Source organism: Diceros bicornis, chromosome 33, assembly GCF_020826845.1.
Source record: "Diceros bicornis minor isolate mBicDic1 chromosome 33, mDicBic1.mat.cur, whole genome shotgun sequence".
Taxonomy (NCBI): domain Eukaryota; kingdom Metazoa; phylum Chordata; class Mammalia; order Perissodactyla; family Rhinocerotidae; genus Diceros; species Diceros bicornis.
Window position 1 is genome coordinate 35,169,994 of NC_080772.1, and position 22,344 is coordinate 35,192,337.

At 38.5% G+C, this 22,344-nt stretch overlaps 1 protein-coding gene across 1 annotated transcript; it reads left to right on the forward strand.

Moving 5' to 3' along the window:
* Positions 1-771: 771 nt before the first annotated feature.
* On the forward strand, positions 772-13,781 carry LOC131396597 (solute carrier family 7 member 13-like). The gene is made up of 4 exons (XM_058528954.1): positions 772-1,456; positions 3,174-3,305; positions 10,824-11,185; positions 13,488-13,781. Exons 1-4 carry the CDS (start codon positions 772-774, stop codon positions 13,779-13,781), a joined length of 1,473 nt encoding a protein of 490 aa, XP_058384937.1.
* Positions 13,782-22,344: the final 8,563 nt, after the last annotated feature.

A 22,344-nucleotide genomic window follows, 5' to 3' on the forward strand; every position in this document is an offset into this window, starting at 1 on the left:
GAGATCAGCCCTGTGCTAACATCTGCCAATCCTCCTCTTTTTTTTGCTGAGGAAGACAGCCCTGGGCTAACATCCGTGCCCATCTTCCTCCACTTTATATGGGAGGTCGCCACAGCATGGCCTGACAAGCAAGCAGCGCGTCGGTGCGCGCCCGGGATCCGAACCAGCAAACCCCGGGCCCCCGCAGCGGAGCGCGCGCACTTAACCGCTTGCGCCACCGGGCTGGCCCCTATCAGTACCATTTTTAAAAGAACACAATTGAAAATCAGTAAGTTAAGTACATAGATTTGCTAGTAAGTGGCAGATGTGTGTGATTCAAACCAAGATCTGCTCACAAATGGCACATGTGGTTCCAACCTTGCACTCTTTGTCATTCTACAAACTTCTTTATGGTACAAACTTAAAAAATTACTTCTTTAATGGTCAAAATGAATGAGCTTACATATCCATAGAAGAATCTTGAATTGGAATTTTTTTTCTCTCACTCCCAATTAGCTGTGTCTAACTTGTTGTGCACAACTTTTTAAAAGCTTAACGTGTAAAACATTTTAACTCTAATATCAAGATCTCAGAAACTTTAGTTCAATTAACTCACAGGTTAATTTTTTTTTACTATGTTAGGTGCTGTAACAAAATACATTTGGCTAAGAGAGGAGGAGGAGAGCAAAGTGCTTGACTATAAGAAGCCCGGCTGAAGCCTTTCAGAAAGACAACAGGGTAAAAACTGTGAATTAGTGTCAGCTTTTAAAGCAAACTTTCAGATTTAAGAAAATGAAGAAAAGGGAGAGTACACAGCTTCAAAGGGTAATAGGATATTTCCACGGAACAATTTTCTTATTCAGTGTCATAATAGGTGCAGGGATATTTATTGCCCCTAAAGGGGTATTAAAATACTCCTCGCTCAACGTGGGGGTCTCCCTAAGCATTTGGGCTGCTTGCGCCATAGTGTCTATGATGGCTGCCCTGAGTCACGCAGAGCTGGGGACCACCCTCCCTAGAAGTGGAGCCCAGTACTGTTTCCTCAAGAGATCCCTTGGACCCTTTATTGCTTTCTTCTACATCTGGGTCACTCTATTTAGTGCGCCGGCAGGCATTGCTGCACGTGGCTTGTTACTAGCAGGGTATATCATGCAGCCCTTCTATCCTGGATGTTTCGTTCCTGAGATGCCAAAGAAATGTTTGGCGTTGGCCATTTTATGGTGTTTGGGAATTCTGAATGCTCGAGGAGTGAAAGAAGTGGCTTGGTTTCAGACTGTCAGTACGGTGGTGAAAATGACAGTTCTCTGCTTCATCTCCATAACCGGAATCGTGCTGCTGGTGAGAGGAAGGAAAGAGAACCTCGCCAGGTTTGAGAACGCTTTCGATGCCGAAGTTCCAGGAGCCTCCCAGATTGCAGAAGCCTTCTTACAAGGATTATATGCATACTCAGGCTGGGGAGTCCTCGTTCGAATAGCAGGTAAAATTAATTTTTAAATTATAAAATCTACCACTAGGCTAAAAACACATTAACATTCAAGCACCTTAATTCTAAGAAAGAAATACTACATCGTTTTGATATGATGTGTTTCTGTCTTATTTTATCAGGTGCGTGGAAACACATTAAACCCTCTACAAATGTGGCTTTCCAACTTTGGAAAGTGAAATATTTTCCAGGCATTTACAATTAAAACAGGGGAACACAAAACAGAAGCAGCTTAAAGACCCCATAGCAATTGCACTTTTTTATTGAGCAAATATTTTAATAGTCTATATTTCCTAATTATAACTGATTCTTATCAGAGAAAATATTTAAATACAGAAAATATAAATTAAAATAAAGATTACTTGCATGTACACACATGCAAGGATCACTGTACTTATACTCTAATAACTTTATTTTACTTAAAGTACATAGAGAGAATTTACAATTATTATTAAATATAAATGGTTTTTGATGAATACACAGTGTTCTATCATATGAAATTTGACTATTACTTAAATGTTTTCCCTTTGTTGGATCCAGAGCTGTTGCCAGTTTTTCACTTTTACGTTTTATACTTATTGTTGCAATCAGCATCCTTCTACATAAATCTTTGTGGATTTCTCATTGCTTTATTAGAAAAAAATCTTGAAATGATATTACTAAGTGAAGCATATAAGTATTTAGAAATGTGCTGAGAAATTGCCTTCCAGAAAGGCTCTACAAATAGTTCTTTTAGTGTGAATTAAAATGACTACACTTGGCATTATTATACTTTTTGTATTCTTTTGTTATTAGATTTGTGGAAATCAAATCTCAGTGTTGTAACTCACTTTTTCTTCGATTACTAATGGGAGGAAAGAGTTTTGCAATTATTCATGACCATTTATATTTCTTTCTTGTAAGAATACAGGCAAATATTTTCCCCAGTTTGTTCTTTGCTTCTTATTTTTTTCATAAGATTTTTAAGACTATAATTTTAATACTTATAGTATCAAACTATGAATATTTTAATTTTGCCTTGTTTTCATACTTCAAAAGTCTTTCCCCATCTCAAGATTTAGATAATATATATCTGTGCTTCTTTCTCTAAATCTTTGTGGTCTTACTTTTACATTTTACTCTTTCATACATATGAATTCTTTTAAGGGAGTTGTATAGTGTGAGGTAATAACATAACTTTATATTTTCCAAATAGTTAAACACTTGTGTTAATCTTGGTGTTGGCAATATATACTCAAGTTTAATCCCAGTTTTATCTAATCTAGAGACTTAATCCAAAGAGTGAAAAGAGCAAGGAGTCTACACTAACTCCTAGAATATTGTGACCAGATTAACAGATCAGCTATTCCAATCCTTCATTAACGCGTAGTTACAATTCTACCAAGTTGGCCACAAGATAGGGGAAGGTTCCCTCCAGTTCTCCTGGACTACAGTTCAGGGTTTCTGAGCTGTTCTCTTCTCATCCAAGAGGCTCATGTCGAGTATCTCAGGGAGACAGCATTGAAACCTCAGAATTTAACACAAATCTATTGCTACTAGAATCAGTAATTCACCTGGGACATGGTAAATAATATTCAACAAAAATGAGCTCCTTCCATTTGCAGAGTCATTTCTTTTTCTTATTATATGTTATATTGAAACCACTTTCAAATGTTATAGAATTAGTCATTTTTTTATGTTATGGGTTTTTTTTTTTTTTTTTTTTTTGCAGGAGAGCTGAAAAACCCCGGTGAGAATATCCCCAAATGTCTGATTACTGCACTTACCCTTGTAGCCTTGACCTACCTACTGGTTAACATTTCCTACCTGGCAGTCCTGACTCCAAAGGAGATCATGTCCTCAGGTATGGCTGCACAGAACCAGAGGGAAGACACCCTCCGTCCCCTTCTGCCATTCTCCTGGGTGTTTCTAATGTACAGTGGATCTTTTTGCATACCTTAAGAGAATTATGCTAGATTGGTTCATGTCTGGATTATTTATTTATTTATGTAAAGTTAAAAGTTTAAAAGGTCAAGCAATCTTTAATTTTGAGCTTATATTAAAGAGTAGGGGCCGGCCCCGTGGCTTAGCGGTTAAGCGCACGCGCTCTGCTACTGGCAGCCCGGTGTTCGGATCCCGGGCACGCACCAACGCACCACTTGTCCCACCATGATGAGGCGGCGTCCCACATACAGCAACTAGAAGGATGTGCAACTATGACATACAACTATCTACTGGGGCTTTGGGGGGAAAAAAAGGAGGAGGATTGGTATAGATGTTAGCTCAGAGCCGGTCTTCCTCAGCAAAAAGAGGAGGATTAGCATGGATGTTAGCTCAGGGCTGATCTCCCTCACAAAAAAAAAAAAAAGAGAGAGAGAGTCAAGTCTAGCAGCAGAAATACGGAAAGCACCAAGAACTGGAAAAGGACAAAAGGCAGAACACAATATTTAATTTAATTTAATTTAATTTTTTAAAGAAGATGGCCCTAATTATCTCTTGCCTGCTTTTTTCTTCTTTGAGGGAGATTGGCCCTGAGCTAACATCTGTTTCCAATGTTCCTCTTTTTTCTTTGTTTTTCCTTTTCTAGCCCAAAGCTCCCAGTACCTAGTTGTCCATCCTAGTTGTAGGTCCCTCCAGTTGCTCCACGTGGGACGCTGCCCCAGCACGTCTTGATGAGCTGCGAGTAGGTCTGTGCCCAGGCTCCGAACTGGCAAAACCCGGGCCGCCAAAGTGGAATGCGCGAACCCATCTGCTGCGCCACAGGGCCTGCCCAAACACCATATTTTAAATGGAATAGAATAGAATAGAAAATATGAGACTATCTATCAAACCCTTAGGATATACTCCTTAAGGACATCATGGGTGCTTTGGGTTAACATCTGTCCCCAGTAAATATAAGTCATATACTTTGTCTCCAGGCATATCCCCAAAATCTATAGGGGATATGGAGCTTGAATACTTAACTTTTCCCATTACTGGATATATGAACCCTTCTGCAATATATATCTGTAAGTATACAATTTTAATTTACCACAAAAATTATTCATATTTTCAAAATCTGTCTTAATTACTACCTTATAGGTAAAGAAACTGCATTGTTTTGCCCTAAAAATAGGCAAATTGAAAAAGCCTCAATTCTCAGTTGAACTTAACATATCTAGACAAATATATAAAGTACATACTTTAAATTCTGCATTTCTAGTTATCGCTGGGCCCTAAAGGTAAAGGAAAATCAGTAATAGCTTCTAATTAAAAAGAAAAGGAATAAAAAGAAAACTAAGTTGTTATACTATATCCAAGCTTGCTGTTCCTTGGTTATCTCAACTCTCAAATGAGATGAGTATATTATTTGCACACCTTAGTAGTGATAATCAAGTGTGAAAATATGCATGAAGGTACTCTGGAACTGCTAAAGCTATGAAAAGAGCATGGCTTAATGAAAACAGCCAAATGTTTGCAATGAAATGACCTAATTGCAAAAATTGCCTTTCAGACACTGCAGCTTTGTGCATTTGGTAAAGATTCAATGACTCTTAGTTTCAATTTTCATGTCAGTAAATGGGAAGAAGAAAAAACCCTCCGCCCAGGGTTCGCCAGTTTGGATCCTGGGCATGGTCCTACACACCGCTCGTTAGGCCATGGCTGAGGCAGCGTCCCCCATACAAAATAGAGGAAGATGGGCAAAGATGTTAGCTCCGAGTTAATCTTCCTCAGCAAAAAGAGGATGATTGGCAACAGATGTTAGCTCATTGAGAAACTTCTTCAGCAGGAAAAAAAAAAAATAGCAAACAGATGTAAATACAACAATACAGATGTAAATACAACAAGCTAGATTGTCAGATTGGATAAAATCATCAATCCAACTATATGCTGTCTAAATGAGACACTTTAGATTCAAAACCATAATTAAGTTTAAAGTAAAAGGATGGAAAAAGATACACATGCAAATAGTAGCTGCAAAAAAACTAGAATAGTGATTATTAATAAGACACAAAATAACTTTAAGACAAAAAAATTACTAGAGACAAAGAAAGGCATTTCACAATGATAAAAGGTCAATGTATCAAGAAAATATAACAATTATAAATATATACACACCTAATAACACAACCGGAAAATACATGAAGCCAAAATAATGTAACTGAAAGGAGAAACAGACAATTCAACAATTATAAAGATGTCAGTACATCACTCAATAACTAGATAGAAAATCAATAAGTATATAGAAGATATGACTAGCATTGTCAACCAAATTGATCTAATCAACATTTACAGAACACACCACCAAACAAAAGCAGAATACACATTTATTTCTAGCACATATGGAACATTCTCTAGGATAGACAAAATAGTAGGTTATAAAGCAAGTCTCAAAAAATTTGAGAAGATTTATATCCTTCAAAATATTTTCTTCAACCACAATGGAATCAAAATAGAAATCAACAACAGAATATATATAATTTGGGAAATCCCACATATTTGAAAATTAAACAACACAATTTTTTAAATAAACCATGGACCAAAGAAGAAATCACAAGACTCTTAAGAACTGTGAAGTGTCTGCGATTTAACCCTAATTGTGAGCTTGTAAGTTAGGCTGGCATAGTTTCATGGATGCTGGCAATGGAGACAAAGACAATTTATTATTCATAGCAATAGCAGTGCTAAAATATCATTTTTATTCTGGTTCTCCAAACCTCAATGCCCATAAGACAAAGCAAAGAGGCCCAGGTGATACTTGCACATGACAGTAGTGGAACTCCAAGCCTAGGGAATCCAAACTGTTTATAATGAGCAGTAAGTATTCCTTCAAGAAGAAGGTCCCAGGAATGGCTCTGCAAGGCAAAAGATTCTTATTGTCCTCCTATCTCCATATTTTCCAGAGGCTAAGATGTTTCCTCCTGGGAACCCACAATGGACAATGTACAAGGACTCAGCAAACAGTGTACTCAACCAAGTGGTCATTATTCTTACAATCTAAGACATGTCAATCCAACAAGAGAATCCAAGTTCATGAACCAGAGTTAATTTTGAATTTCCTGTGGCTGGGCTGCCACCCAGAGGCTATACGGATCAGGCGAGCTTGGGGTTGCTGTGTGAGGAAAGGAAGAAGCATAATAGCCAGTAATAATCAGGAAAGCCTCCTGAGTTTTCAAAACAGGTCTAAAATTTCACAATGTTAGAAACCATTAAAATATCAATTAAAAAAAAAAAAAAGACAGATTAAAAAAAAAAAAACAAAAACAAAAACAGGTCTAGATAACTCCTTATCCCATTCTTCCTGATCATTACCCAGGGAGCAGCCAAGAGTGGATGATCATTTTCTAGGGATGGTTATATTCAGTTGACCAAACTACTTGACTAAGGTGTGTGGACCAGAAGAATGTAAGGGAGGCAGAGTCAGAAATATTTTCATGTTGGTTTTTTAGGAAGCCATCGAAACACTAAACAATATTAGATGTCTTCAAATGGTAGGAAATGTGGAAGATCCATTGAATATCTTTGCCTGCAGCACATCGTTGAGTAGTGTTTGTGATAAAAGGTACACAACTGTCATATTTTGAATGGCCAAACACTTAACATAGATTAGCTTCAAGGGCCACAGTGATGTGGCCAGATGGGCTGATTGAAGTGGAGCAGTTACACCAACCTGAAAAATTTGCCAACAGTTGTGGGACGTCACTCCCAAGAGAAGGTCAAAGGTGCAGTGTAATCAATCTGCCAGGAGTGAGCAGGGTAACAATCTGTGCAAGTGGCATCCCATATAGGGAGACAAATGGTCAAATTTTGGCGGGAGTCATAGTATGGCATTCAGTGTTAGCCTCTGTATCAAAAATAGAGAGTCCTTTTTTTTAATGTCCAGTATGTGATGGTAATTGTGTTGCCATGTCCCATAAGATGATGGATTCAGGCATCAATCATGATGATCTGGATTGTGCAGTATCAATCAACAGCTTGATTCCATTTATTCTTATCAGAGAAGGGGCTCAGTAGACAGAACTTAAGGCTATTCTCATAGCCCTGGTCAATTCTCCTCTTGATGAACTTTGCTATATTTCTACTGACGGGATATTGCCAATGGCTTGGATGTTTGGTCTGTCATTTGTAAAATACAGACTGAAAGATTAAAGACACTCCTTTTTGGTGCCATTCTATGGAAACAAATCAAGGACTGCTGACTAAACCATCTGCTGATTGGTTACTCGTGTCCACTAAGTAGGATATTCTTGTCTGTTTCAGTTCTGCATAGCTGGTGCTTAGACTGAACAGCTGTAGCAGTCTAGTGGACACCATAGGGTTTCAGCTTAGCCAAATAATCAGTGGGTCACTCCCAGACATTTAAGGGAACTCTTGTGAATAGAGAGCCCCCATTGAAGCAGCAGCTCTGCTTCAGTTGGCAAATGAGGATCTAGCTGACACTTTTTCATGCAAAGCCAAGATGCCACTGGGCCAGCCTAGCTACATTCTTGAATATATCATTTCCATTTGAAGAGAGAGACTTGTTGGGATCTTCACACTTATTAATAGTTGAGGCTGAGTTGATTCACCCCAAGATGAGAATATCAGGCCGGTGAGTCACAAGGCCTCCGTGAGTCAGATGTTTGGTTTGACAACAACCCAGTAGCAAGCTAATCATTGTTTTTCAAAAGGGGTATACCTGGTAGCTGTGTCAGGGAAGGTAAGAGTCAAAAACCTCAAGGGCCTCCTCCAGCTATAGGCTGCCTCTCTTTGCCAGAGGATACAATAGAAAAAAAATCATCAATCACAGAGACTTCTAGGTCAAAGGAGTAGTTGTGGTTGTGGATCCCCAAACGTAGACAGTGTGCCCCAGCTTGCTGGACAGCTTCCAGTACGGCGTGTTGAGTTTTTCCTCACTCAAAGTATTGCTGCACAAAGGGCACCATCTGCTCACCACGAGCCAAAAGCCAATTGTCAAGAGGCAAGATGGTGGAAAAGAAAGGGCAATTTATTACAGCTTGCTAGCAAGGGGGAAGATGGCCGACTAATGTCTCAAAATACCATCTTCAGCGGGCACAATATCTTACAACAGTTATATAGGCCAGTGGGTTACAGGGGAGGGAGTTAGGAATGTTGACCTTCTGGTGTTACAGACTGGGAGTCGCCGCATCAGATCTTTCGGTTGTCATCGATGATGGCTATCAGCATAGGCTCTCTGTTCGAGGATCATCACATTCCTAAGGAACTCAAAAGAACAAAGTTATCATCTCAGTGCAGCTGGGAGGTACCTGCACAAGCAGGGGTCGTAAAATCTACAGAGCAGTTAGATCACCTGGAGGGTGCAGATCCAGCTGGGTTAGTTAGTCAGAGGTCATTCAAAGTAGGGTTTCTTTTCTACAACATGGCTTCCCTCATGTCAACCTTGTCTTGAGCTGGTATCAAAAGGACACTGATCTGTGGGTTAGTGGATACAGAAGACTAAGCAGAATGCCCAAGTGAGGCACGTACTATCTACAATACACAAAGAATCCATAAGGTGCCGGGTCTTGTTTTAGTAATAGGTGACCAGAGATAAAAGATTTTTTCTTGACTACACGTGGATTGAGTGTTGTGAATCTGCCTACATATTCCCAAGAAACTTGACTTGGCAAGCAGTACCCTGAGTTTTGTTGGGATTCATCAGCCTGTTGGTGAGTTGTGATAATAGCACCCCAGATCTGTTGAGACTGAGGCTTCTGACGTGCCAGCCAACAGGACATGAACTCTACAGGATATCAGAGGGCAGAGGCGCTCTTGTACAATCCTAACCAACTGGAGGCAAATAGCAAGGAAGCTTAGGAATCCCCAAGGGAATACTGGAAAGTATATCAAAGGCCTTTCCACATGAATGTGAATTAGTCTTGATCTTCAGGTGCCAGTGGGATAGAAAAGAAGTGTCAGCGATGTCCAAGACAGTTTACCAAGCAGCATCAATCCATACCATGGTTCCAGTTATAGTCACAGCATCTGGAACAACCAGGAGCAACAGCTGAATTCAGTTGGCAGTAGTCCACTGTACACCTCCAGCTCCCTGTAGCTTTCGTCACTGGTCACAGAGTAACGCTTGTATTGAGTATTGCATCGTTCACTACCTATGCTGCCTTTAAGTCCCTCATCTAGTCTGTGATCTTTCTCCTCCTGAGATTCTACATTGTTTTGTTGAACCATACAAGGAAGGAGAAGGAGACGAGTTTGGGAGGAATTTACATGTCCCACCAGCACTCTCTACATGCATCTCTACCTGAACAGGAGAATCGTCCCTGGACTTTTTGATCCCTCATAGGACAAGCGTGTAAAACATCAAGACTAATAATACATTCAACAGTAGAAGCCACAAAATATAGTACATTGAACTGGCCCAAAGGGCTTTATCCACAACGGAACTTCTGAGGACAGAGGCTTCCCTTCCCCACTGTGAATTCTACCCAAACCCTCTTAGCTGAATCTAGCCCTACCCCACAGGGCCAGATTTGTTGATGACTTGAGAACCTGTATCTAACAAGCCTCCAGAAAGTTTCCCAGCATACTTAGGTGGGTATAGCCTTCAGGTCAGGGAGACCTCAGTCACACTCTTAACCATCTTTCTTCTCAAGATATCCAAGGTTGAGGAAGAGGGGGAGAGAGGCCATGGTGAAAGAGAGAGTATTTTTGTGCCGTTAAGTAAGATACATTTTTTATCTTGAATTAACAAAATTGCCTCCAGAAGAAACAGAATATCTGAATAGATCCATATTGAGGAAACAAATTGAAGTCACAATTTAAAATCTTCCCCCAAATCAAATCCCAGGCCCCAGTGGCTTCACTGATGAATCGTATCAAATATTGCCACTCCTACACAAACTCTTTCAGAAAATAGAAGAGGGAAAACTTCCAACTTATTTTATGACACCAAAGCCAGAATAATTCTTTTCACAAAATAGAAAATTACATGCAAATATTACATACAACATACACTGCTGTATGAACTACAATGCAAGAATTCTTTAAACACTAGTGAATTGAATCCAGCAACATATAAAAATGATTATACAACATGACCAAGTGAGGTTATCATCAAGGTTGGTTTAACATCCCAAAATCAATTAATGTTTTACTATATTAATATAATAAAGGACAGAAATCACATTATAATGTTAAGACATTCATAAAAAGCATTTGACAAAATCCAACACTCATTCATGATTTTAAAAAACTCTCAAAAAATACAGGGATGGAAGAGAGTTTCCTCATTTTGATGAAGGGCAGCTACAAAAACCCCCTGATATCAGCCCTTTGTCTTTGCTACAACTATAATTTAAAAAATTTTTAATTAATTAAAAGATTCTATAGTGTGAATTTTATATCAATTATATAATTAGTGGCTTTTCTAATTATTTTTTTACAGATGCTGTTGCTGTCACCTGGATGGATAGAGTAATCCCTTCCATGCAATGGGCTATTTCAATCGGTGTTTCTGCCTCAATATTTAGCTCCCTTAATTGCACTGTATTTTCAACATCAAGGATATTGTATGTAGCAAGCCAGGAGGGTCAGCTACCTCTGATCCTCTCAACTCTCAATATCCACTCCTGTCCACTTGTCGCTGTGATTCAGATACTCATCTTTGCCTCCATTATAACTATTCCCTCAGACTTAATCCTTTTAATAAGTTACGTGGGATTCATTGACTGGATTCAACTTGGGCTAATGATGATGGGTTTACTTAAACTGAGAATCCAGGAGCCCAACCTACCCAGACCTTATAAGGTAAATCAAAGCCCAAAAAGAAAATAGCCCCTTCATCTTTATAAAGAGCATTTTGTACTCTTAATACTTTTTTCTTACACCTGTGTGTAAAATTTTTCCAGCCCATTGTGAGCCCATTTTAGAAACATTTGGTCTAGAATATGGATTTTCTATTTATTGGCCCATAAGTGTCTCAGACCATTTTGAATTTGAAATCTCAGGAGAGAAAATGCAAGAATGGTCCTTATTAGAAAAGGCAGAGGATCCTTAAGAACTTTATATACTGTGGCAAATACAACTGGTGAAATCTGAGTGAAAAGGGACCATATGTGAGGTGTATAGTGTTTGCACTAGATCTCAGTGGAACAGACTGACTACTGTCCAGGACCAATGACTATGTGAGTGTCCTCTCAATGGTACTTCTATAGATTATCTCCTACAGGAACTAGGCTCACCTGATATTTCTCAGGCTTCTCAACTCAAATGTCTATCACAGGATAAGTTTCCACCTTTAACGGTCACTATAGAAGAGGTACATTCTAGGTATTTGTGAAGGAGTGCAATTTCAAACTCATTCATCTTTCAAAAGCTAACCTCAGAGGCAGAATATCTACGGAGGATTAACTGAGGGATAAGTATTCTGTTGATTCCTCAAATCACTAAAACCTCTCTCTACGTTAACTGTATCTGACATGCTTCATATGAGCCCGTGGAATAGTTTTTTTTCTTCTAATTGTCGGCTAAAGCCCATCCACCTATATTGTGGATTTAACCAAAATATTGTGTGTAACCAAACCACCTCTGGCTCTTCATTCCTATACTTATCACAGAGAGAATGTTAAGTGACACATTTTCACATTACGCAACAGTCTTTCTCTACACAGATCCACTGAAGAAAATTCTTCCTAATATTTCTACCAGGAATACTTGTATTTCTAAGCATCTCATTTAGTTTTCTTTACAGATCCTAGACTTTAGTGAGATCCTGCTTCCCTTTTCATATAGGCTGCTAGAAAACTTAAAGCTAACTTAGTGGTTAGTAACTAACTTGTAAGTAGGCTTATGGCAAGCATACCCTGATGTCTAGCATTTATTATTGTTGGGTCTATAAGTTTTTTTTAAATGAGGTAGGTTTCAAACCAGCCTTGTTTTGTCAATAAACCATACTCTAAAAGCAATCAAGGGCCCCTTTTATGGTGTGCCTTGTATCAGACAAAAGGAGATAGCAGAACATCCACAGGAACACCTCATCCATGAAGGTACAGGGGTGAACTAGAAGGCTAAAGAAGAGAGCAACACAGTTTATGGCTGAGATTTTCAAACTGCAGTGTGAAAAAGAATAACTTTGGGATTTCTTTCATAAATTCAGATTCCTGGACTTCCCCCCAGGGGATTCTAAGTCTTAGGGTGAGGACCAGAAATTCACATTTCAAAATTGAAAAAAATGAAAGATAATGATAATTTTCCATCTGAGTCATTCAATGATTCAATAATATGTACTAAGAAACCACTATGTGGAAGACATTAGTCTAAACACTTTAAGGATATGTAGATGAATTGACCATTAATAATGCCATCAACAACTTCATAGTCTCTCAGTCAAGAAAAGAGAGTTACACAAAATACAGTAATACAGTAATAATCAATACTATTTAATTGAGCATTTATTGCTTTCATGTATTGTATATATATTCCTTAATTACATATATGATTACATATATATATATATATATACACATACATATGTATATACTCTTTAATTGTCCAAATTACTTTGACAGACAGACCTTGTTAAGACCCATTTTAATGGAAAAGTGAGGATTAGAGAAAGTGAATCCACGCCCTGTGGTCCTTCTATGCTAAAAATGTGCCAAAAAGAAATTATATGTAGGTAATACGTTAGGTTACATATAGATAGTATATTAGGTTAAGGTGCAGAAAATACTAATTTTGACATTGTCTGCTTGAAGATAGAAAAGTTAGAAAACTTATAGTGAAAAAATGCTTTATGCTAATAGTATGGACTGTTTCAGAATGTCTTCATCCAAGAGATTTGAATGAGCAAGGGACAAGGACCATGAAAAAAATCAAGAGTTCAGCAAAATGATGAAATTATTAAGTAAAAGCCTTCAGTTCTGTTGTTTCACTCCCTTATCAAGATTCCCAGCAAATGACTGTCTCTAATATAAAACTGATAAATATTTTTTATTCTTTAAACCAACTTCCTCAGTATTTAACAAATGTTTGTAGATAAAAATTTTTTACATTATTATTTGTAATAACCTCCAAGTCCACTCTAATACGAATCTATTTTTGTTCTCAGGTACGTTTGCCATTTGTATTTGGAACCATGGCCATGTCTTTGTTCTTGGTTTTGACGCCCATCATCAAGTCTCCTAAGATACACCATGTCTATGTTCTTCTTTTTCTCTTCAGCGGACTTTTGTTTTATTTGCCTTTTGTTCACTTTAATTTGAATTCTCCATATTTCAATAAGATAACTTGCTTTTTACAATTACTATTGAATGTTTCACCTGGCAATGACACTGATGAATGTATTTCAGCAGAAGGAACATTACAGAAAAATCCACCTGAAATTGCAGCAAAAAAAGAATAAGTTATTCATACTTGGCAAATGATTGATTTATTAAAAGCATCTTTTTCAACCAGAGTAATACTCCTTATGTATATGTATACACCTGCTGCATGTGTGAAACACAACCAGCAGAAGATACCTAATGTCCACCACTTTCACATCTCAATTCTCCTATTTGTAACTACAGCCTTACTTCCCAAATATAGCATGCTGCACCCAATCCCCCGAGACTGGAGTAGATGTCCCTCTTTTGTGCACTGATGCTTCTGGGCTTATTATGTCATAGTCCACATCTTTTTAAGTTGTCAACTTACTTAGCTTTTTATTTCCCTAAGGACAATGAGTTCCTCTAGGAGAGGGATCATTCATTCACTTCTTTTCATTTTTTATCTCATTCATTCATTTAAATTTGTATACGCACTCGCTAAGACAGTATGTGGATAAGAATAGACATAATAATGTCTGAATGCATAAATGGATGAGTGAATAAGTGAATGACAGGAGGTGCACAGCACTTCAGGTGACATCTCACTCAATACTCTGCCTCAGCTTGGGTTCTTGGCAGCACTTCAGAAATATCCTGTTACTGACTGAAGCTCCATGTTGTGGGATGACTGAGGCTGGAGTGCTATATAGAGATAATACCAAAGAAGAGTCTACACTAGTTCTTATCAATTACTTTTTCCCTTTCACACCTTAACTGATTTGTCTGAAACTGGTCTTGTCACTATGACTCTACTAGTGTCAACACAAATGGAGCCACTTGTATTTATCACACTGGTCACTGCTGACCTGACATCACTATTCTAAACACAATTGCAACCACTTTTAGTGAGAACATTGAAAGAATTAATACAAGACGAAAGTGAAATCCTAGAGTAGGCAAATGGGTATCAGAGAACCTAGGCTGAGAAAAATCTATGGACAATTAATACAAAACTGGATCTAGTATATATGCTCGGACTGGCTTCCTACCGGAATAAGACACGAGAGTCTTGTGAGTGAGTAATACATCAGAGCCCATCTCCTCCTTTCAATTGTTGTCCCAGTGAGGTTTTTGGCAAAATGAGTCTGGCAAAGAAATTCACAAGTAGCAGGTATCTGAAGGGCAGGTAGTCTCCATTCTGTTTGAAAGTTGACTGAAATGCTTTAGAATCCATGCCTTTGAGTTAAATTTGTGATGTTTCATAATGATAACTAAGGAGTCTGGTTTGTAGAACACAAGTCAAAGGAAAACACCACGTATGACACTTGTTGCAGACTCAGAATAACTTAAGGCACAAGGCTGGCAGATTACTGATGGCCTTGCAGATTCTGGACAGCCCAGGAAGATATGTTTGGCTTTGCATGGGACAGGTTGGGGCTGGATGCATCTAGAGCGCCACGCTAGAAGGGGGACCTGCTGGTCTACACCTCACATTTTTATAGAGAGAATGGGAATGGGTAGGGATCACTGGACTGTAGAAAGACTTTGAGCCTGGCAGTTAAGGTGCCAATCCAGCAGGCATGAGCAAACACAAACTAGTCCAAATACAAATCCTAGTCCATTGCTCCATGGTTCCCCTCGCCCCCAGATCTCATAGCTGATTAAAAAGAAAAGGAGATGTTTAGAGTTGATATGGAATAAAAAGTTTGAAAGAGGCACTTTTCCATTTAAAATTCCCTTTAAAGGGGCAGTCCTCGGGTTTGTGATGTATTCTTCCCTGGTCAAAGTCTTCCATCCCACCCATAAGAAGCTGGCCTGTCTTTTCCATGGAGTAGTATCCACAGAGTCATCCTCCATCAGGACAAGGGAAAGCCCGCAGCCAAAGAGCAGGCATGAAAACAAAGCCAAAATCATCATCATGACCAGAATCTCTCATTCATAGGTAACGTCCATAGTCCCAAAGCACAAAGGAGGAATTCATTTACTGTGGTCATTCTAGAATTCAGGGATAATAGTCACTAAGGATCTCATGCTGGTAAGATTAATATTACATGAGATTCTCCATCTTTTCAGTATACACGCACCAGGGCATGTGCTTGATGATCCCTCTGGGGGTTTATTGGATAAGGCCCAGGTCCAAAGTGAAAGAACTCTAGTCAAGGTATGGGGTGTTCTCACACCTGGACTAGGGTCCACATTGAGATACTGTGACAAGGGCTTTAGGAGCCAAGAATTCAAGTAGACAGAAGGAGCAAGAACAACTGGCTCTAATCCTTAAAGGTGAATCCTCCTAAAGGATTCTCCCAGTCCTCCATTTATCCTCTGTCTCCTAATTGTTGCCCCAGCATGCAGAGGTCTTTGGTGTTATCTCCTTCCATTGGTCAGCCCTTTCCTCGAAGCCCCCTTGGGTGCCTTTTTCAAAGAGCCAGAGTCAAACTGTTTTGTCTGAGGAAGCATAAGCAGGGAGTCCAGTCTTCTGGCCATCCCTCTTCTTTGCATCCCATCCCTTTATTTCCACTTCAGACATAGACCGGAAACTTCTTGGGTCTTTTTATTTTGTCTCTATCCCTGGAGCAGAGCACATGCAGGCCTAGAGAGTAAACCATTTTCTAGTGAAGGGGCAGAGCAGTAACGGACCGCTCTGGAGCACTTCACATACTATCAGCAGCCTCATAATCCCCAGGTTTCTCTTGTATGGAAGACCCACTGCTCCAGAGCTCCAGTGCTCCACAGACATAGGTTCTAAAACCGTCATGTCACTGGCCAGTACTACTTGATCAAGTGTCCTGCCCTTGACTCCAAAGGGAATGTTTCCCAACCCCTGGATATCCCAGTTGGCAATGGTGCTGCTTCCAAAAGGCCATTTCACTAGGAAAATGAGTCCACATTTATGCATTTCAAAGTGCACAGGTCAAAGCCACTAATAACACAAGCCACAGTGCAGGCTCAAAGAAACTTACAGGTACAGAGCTGTGGGGTTCATGAGGCTCCCCACATTCTTAATATCCTGTGAACAGATGTGCTTAAGCCTGGCATGGTACCAGGGCTATACTCCAGAGAAGGGGACCCTAATACTCTAAAGATTTATTACATTTATACAAGGAAAAATGGGAGCAGGGACCATCTAAACAGGTTCAAAGCCTCTGAGTTGGCAATGAGTGTTCTAGCATTCCCTTTAATTTCAACCTCAATGAAGCAAATATAAAATTTGCTCAGCAGAAAATTAAAGAGCCGGTCCTTTTGTCTCTATCACCAACCAACCATCAAGACACAACTGAACAAAAAGAATAGGTACTACTGCTGCTTTTAGCATTCGGGCAGCTAAAATTATTATACTCTGTAATTATGATGCTACATATTGACTGGAGACTATCAAGATGAAAAGAGGCATCTAAAAAATCAATGTAAAACTTAGTAAGAGCATTATAAACATGAACACTTAGCAGGTTAACTGTTTCGAATAAAGATCAAGAGAAAAAATTTTCTATATATGGAAGAGATGATTCAAAAATCATCCATCTGGCCTTACCTGAGATTTCTCTGACAATTTGACTCGTATTTCTAACATGTAGGGAGAAAACAAAATGGTATAATGATTTGAACAGAATGGAAACCATTTTGCAAAAGTTCATTTGTGGACAAATAATTTTAAGGTCTGAAAGAAAAGCAGGTCAAATGACATGTATTAACCTTCCATCATGCTACTTACTGGGAAAGGGTTTTTAGCCACTATGAGGATACAGTATAGAGCAATGGTTTAGAGCACGAAATTTAGAATCAAAAGACCTAGGTTTAAATCTTGGATCCGACATGGTCTGTAGACATTTGAGAAGTTATGGAAGTTCTCTGAGCCTATTTACCCATCTCTAAAATGAGAATAATAATAAGATCAATTGGAATAAAGATTAAATGAAATAATTCCTGGAAACTCCTTAGCATAGATAGGCATAAAGTATTAATATATGCCTTTGTATCTTTTTGGAGAGTCCACAGAATAAGAAAAAATGTGAACCTTTGACTTTTGAAGATTAGTACTATATTGATTCCATAACTTTAAGCAGACAGGAACATCAGAGTTGGACAAAACTAATTTACTTGGGCCATAACACAGCATGGCCAATCATTCCACTGGTCGGGTTCCAAGCCTAGTTACCTTAAGCAGGAAGAGCCTTGACAAGGATGAGAATGACAGTATTCTGGCCTGCCCAGTTCCTGAGGCAACAGAAACAAAAACAGGAATATATTCACTATCTTCAATTCACCAGCTAGGAAGATCTAAAATAAATCCCGCTGTTAATTAAGTCCAGAGATAGTTCCTGGGCACATTATGGGACCTCTAATTTATGCCTGCCCATACCCACTACTACGTTGCACTCACCAGATCCCATTCCCTTTGCAGTGGCTTTAGTGAGGTTCCTAGTATAGCAATGCTAGGTATATTCATTATTTATTACCGTGTAACAAAATACCCTCAAAATTTAGTGATTTAAAGCAACAAATATTTGTTATCTCATATTTTCTGTTGGCTAGGAATTTAAGAGAGCATTAGCTGGGAGGGTCTGAATCACAGTATATCATGATTTCAGTCAATATTTGGGCCAGAACTATAGCCATCTGAAGGCTTGACTGAGGCTAGAAGGTCCTCTTCCAAGATGGTGCACTCATAGGCTTTTGACAAGAGACTTTACTTCCTCACCAGATGGTCTCCCCATAAAGTTTCCTTGTGCCATGGCCAATGGCTCCCCCAGAGCAAGTGATTTGAAAAAGGACAGAGACAGAGAGAGGGAGAGGGAGAGAGAGACTGAGAGAAGGGGAAGGGAGGCTGGACAGAAGTTTCACTGCCTTTTGTAACATAATCTTCTAACTGACGCATCGTCTCTTCTTCTGTATTCTATCATCACACAGACCAACACCAGTACTAGCACAATATGGGAGGGAACTACAAAGAGTGTGATTACCAGGAGAAAAGGATCATTAGGGACCATCTCAGAGGTTCACTACCCTACTCAGGACCTACCTGAGTTACGGTAGAATACAACACCCATTACTACACATAACTTTGTAAGGTATAAACCAAAAGACCCTACTTGATCACCCCTCTGTCACATGCCCCTTCACCCACTGCACTCCAGCCACAAGACCTACCTTTCGGTTCACAAGGACACCAGGTTGTTTTTCACCTAAGAGGCTGTGCATATGCTCTTTCTTCAGCCTAGAATTCTCCTCCCTCCCCATCTCTGCCTGTTAAATTCTCAGTCTAAACATCACTTCCTCTGAAAGGTCCTTCATGATCAAATTATGTCATCAGTGATATTTATAACAACAATGATATTGGTAATATTTACTAAGTGTTTACTATATGCCAGGTACTGTTACAAGAACTTTTTATGTTTTAATATGCTTAATCCTCACAACAACCCAATGAGATAGGTGCTTTCATTATCCACACTTTACAAAAGAACAAACAGACATAAAGAAGTAATTTTCTTAATGCAAGAAAGCTAGGAACTGGTGGAGGATTTTAAGCACAGAGTAACTGAAGTTTCCTGAACAAGAGGAGATGGGATGAGAGGAGACTGGAGAGATGGTCAGGAAACTGACCCTGTAGAGCCTCATAGACCACGTAACATTGATGTTTTATTCTAGGGCAATGGGAAACCATTGGCGAGTTGTAAGCAAGGGATATGATCTGATGATTAAAGTAACATTTAAACATTTTTTAAATATAAAGAATAATAATATTAATAAACATCATAAAAACTTAAGAAATTAAACACTACAAATATAGCTGAAGAGCCCTATGCAGCCCTCTCTTCTCATTTCCCTTACTTACCCCCAGAGGTAACCCTTCTCTTGAATAACACTATATTTTTTCTACATATGTATGTATTCATAAATAATATATGGCACTTGTTTTTAATATTTTAACATTATACAGTTACGTACTATATATAGACTATATACATAGGGCAACTTGCTATTTTGTTCAATTTTGTCTTTTAAATATACACATATTATCACTAATATTTCTAGTTCATCCATATTGACTACTTTGTGATATTGCATTGTGTGAATTTAGTAAAATTTATATTTTCATTCTCCTATTGATGGACATTTACATGGCTTTAGAATTTTTGTGATGACAAATAATATTTCTATGACTGTTCTTGTACATTTATCTCCGTAAGGTAGGTCATAGACATAAAAGGATTTAAAAACAATAGAAAGGAAAAACAACACCAAAACTGTCATTACCTACAGACTAAATGGTTATCAATATTTTAGAATTATTAAGCAAATAATTATTAAGTAATAAAGTTGAGTCTAAAATCCATTATAAACCAGAAACAAACAGTAAGAAAATGTTTAGGGGCCGGCCTGGTGGTGTATTGGTTAAGTTCGTGCACCCCACTTCAGTGGCCTGGGGTTCGCAGGTTCGGATCCCGGGTGTGGACTTATGCACCGCTTATCAAGCCATGCTGTGGCGGGCGCCCCATATATAAAGTAGAGGAAGATGGGCATGGATATTAGCTCAAGGCCAATCTTCCTCAGGAAAAAGAGGAGGATTGTCAACAGATGTTAGCTTAGGGCTGATCTTCCTCACCAAAAAAAAAAAAAAAGTTTAAAAGTTAGAATTTACAAGTGAAAATAAACACAATGTACCTCAGCCTAAATTTAAACAAAAATAAATAAATAAAAGGACATTAAGATTTTACTTTTAGATAAATACTAAATACTTTCAGAGTATTCCATCTTTTTCTCTGGAGAATGAATTGGGGAAAGATAGGAGCTAAAGCAGGAAAATGAGTGAAGAGATTTTTCTCATTACCTAAGAGAAAAATAATGACTCAGAACAAGATATTTGTAGTCAAACCGGAGACACGTGATCAGATATAGGTATGATTTGGAAATAGAACCAGGAGGACTTGGTGATGGATTGGATGTAGGGAGTGAAAAGTATCAAAGACATTTGGATATAGTTTTGATCGATTGGGTGAGTAATACTGAAATGTACTGAGGCTTGAGATGAAGAGACAAACTGAAATGGTAGCAAGAGTTCCACAGTAATGCATCAATATTGAGGTTGCCTGTTATGTACAAGTAGATACATCAAGTAGAGACATCTGCTTCCAACTCAGTGGACTAGCTTATATCAAAACAACTTCCCCACCAAAAACAGTAAAAAAGCTATATAAAATATAAAAATATCTATTTGAAAGAATTAGAAATAAATCAAAGCAGCAAGGGCTTAAGGAGCCAAACTCCTGGAGGAAAAGGAAACCCGGAGAGCTGAGCCTGACATACAGCATCACTTTTCCCCTAGAAGCATTTGACAGTATGTAATTGGTAGAGTAGAAGACACATCAAAATAAAATAAAATATCTAGATAGAAACATGGAGAGAGAAATAAAAGATGGAAATACAGAAAATAGAATAAACGTGTAATATGGGCAAAAGTCTAATGTGCTTCTTAGATATAATTTCACATCCATCAGATCAGCAAGAACTTTAAGTCTGACCATACTAAATGTAGGCAAAGATGTGAAATTGGGGTCTATCTAATAAAACAGTAGTACCATGTGAATGAGCAATTCCACCCTTACGAATATCCTAGAGGAACTCAAACACGTATCCAAGAAGAAATGGTAAAGGATGTTCACTGCTGCTGAATTTAATGGCAAAATAATGCTCACCAAAAGGCCAATAGATACCTTCAAACAATAGAAAACTGTAAAGGTACCTCCATCCTTCCCGTTGCCAGGCCAGCATACCTTGGTCAATCTTATTCATGTCTATCTCTCACAACCCCACACCTAATCCATCAGCAAATTCTGTGGGGTCTACTTTCAAAATATATCAAGAATCCAATCACTTCAAACCTCCAATGCCAATATTCTTGTCCCTAAGCTTAAATACTTGCTAGTCATATGTACTTGGAGTGCTCCATGCCCAGCTCCCTTTCTTGAGTGACGCTCTAATCCCAAAACTACAAGTTACACCAGAAATAATCCAGACAGCCAGCTATAGCATACTTAGGAACATCCTTGGCTCAGGAATCAGTAAACAGAAACACCAGCAAGACACTCATTTTTCTCTAGCTGCAGTAAATTCAACTAAGGGTAAAAATTTCCTCAAGTTTCCCTGTGTTCGGGGAAAATATTACCTATTAACTGTTAACCCTTTCATTCCACACAAACACCACTATTACCATCACCACCATCACCATTCATCAATCATCACCATCTGACATACTATACCTTTGCGTTTCTTGTGTGTTTACTTTTCTTTCCCTGACTAGGATACAAAAGTATTTCTGTCTGCCCTGACTAGAATATAAAAGGTCTTTGTCTACTTTGAGCTTTGCACAGAGTAAGTGCTCAAGAAATATTTGTTGAAACAAATAAATACAACGAAACAAAAACAAATCACAAGTTAATTTCTTTATAATTTATCCTGCTACAAACAAATAACAAATGAACATATGAATTAATAAAAAAAAATTGGATATATTAATACCTATGCAGTTGCACAAGCTACATATGTGATTTAGAGACAGTAGTGGCCTAAATACATTTATTCAAATTGTTTTTCCCTTAAAGGTGAGGAATCATTTCTTTGGTAGCTTTCCAAATTTTTTTTCTTTATCTTTGACTCTTT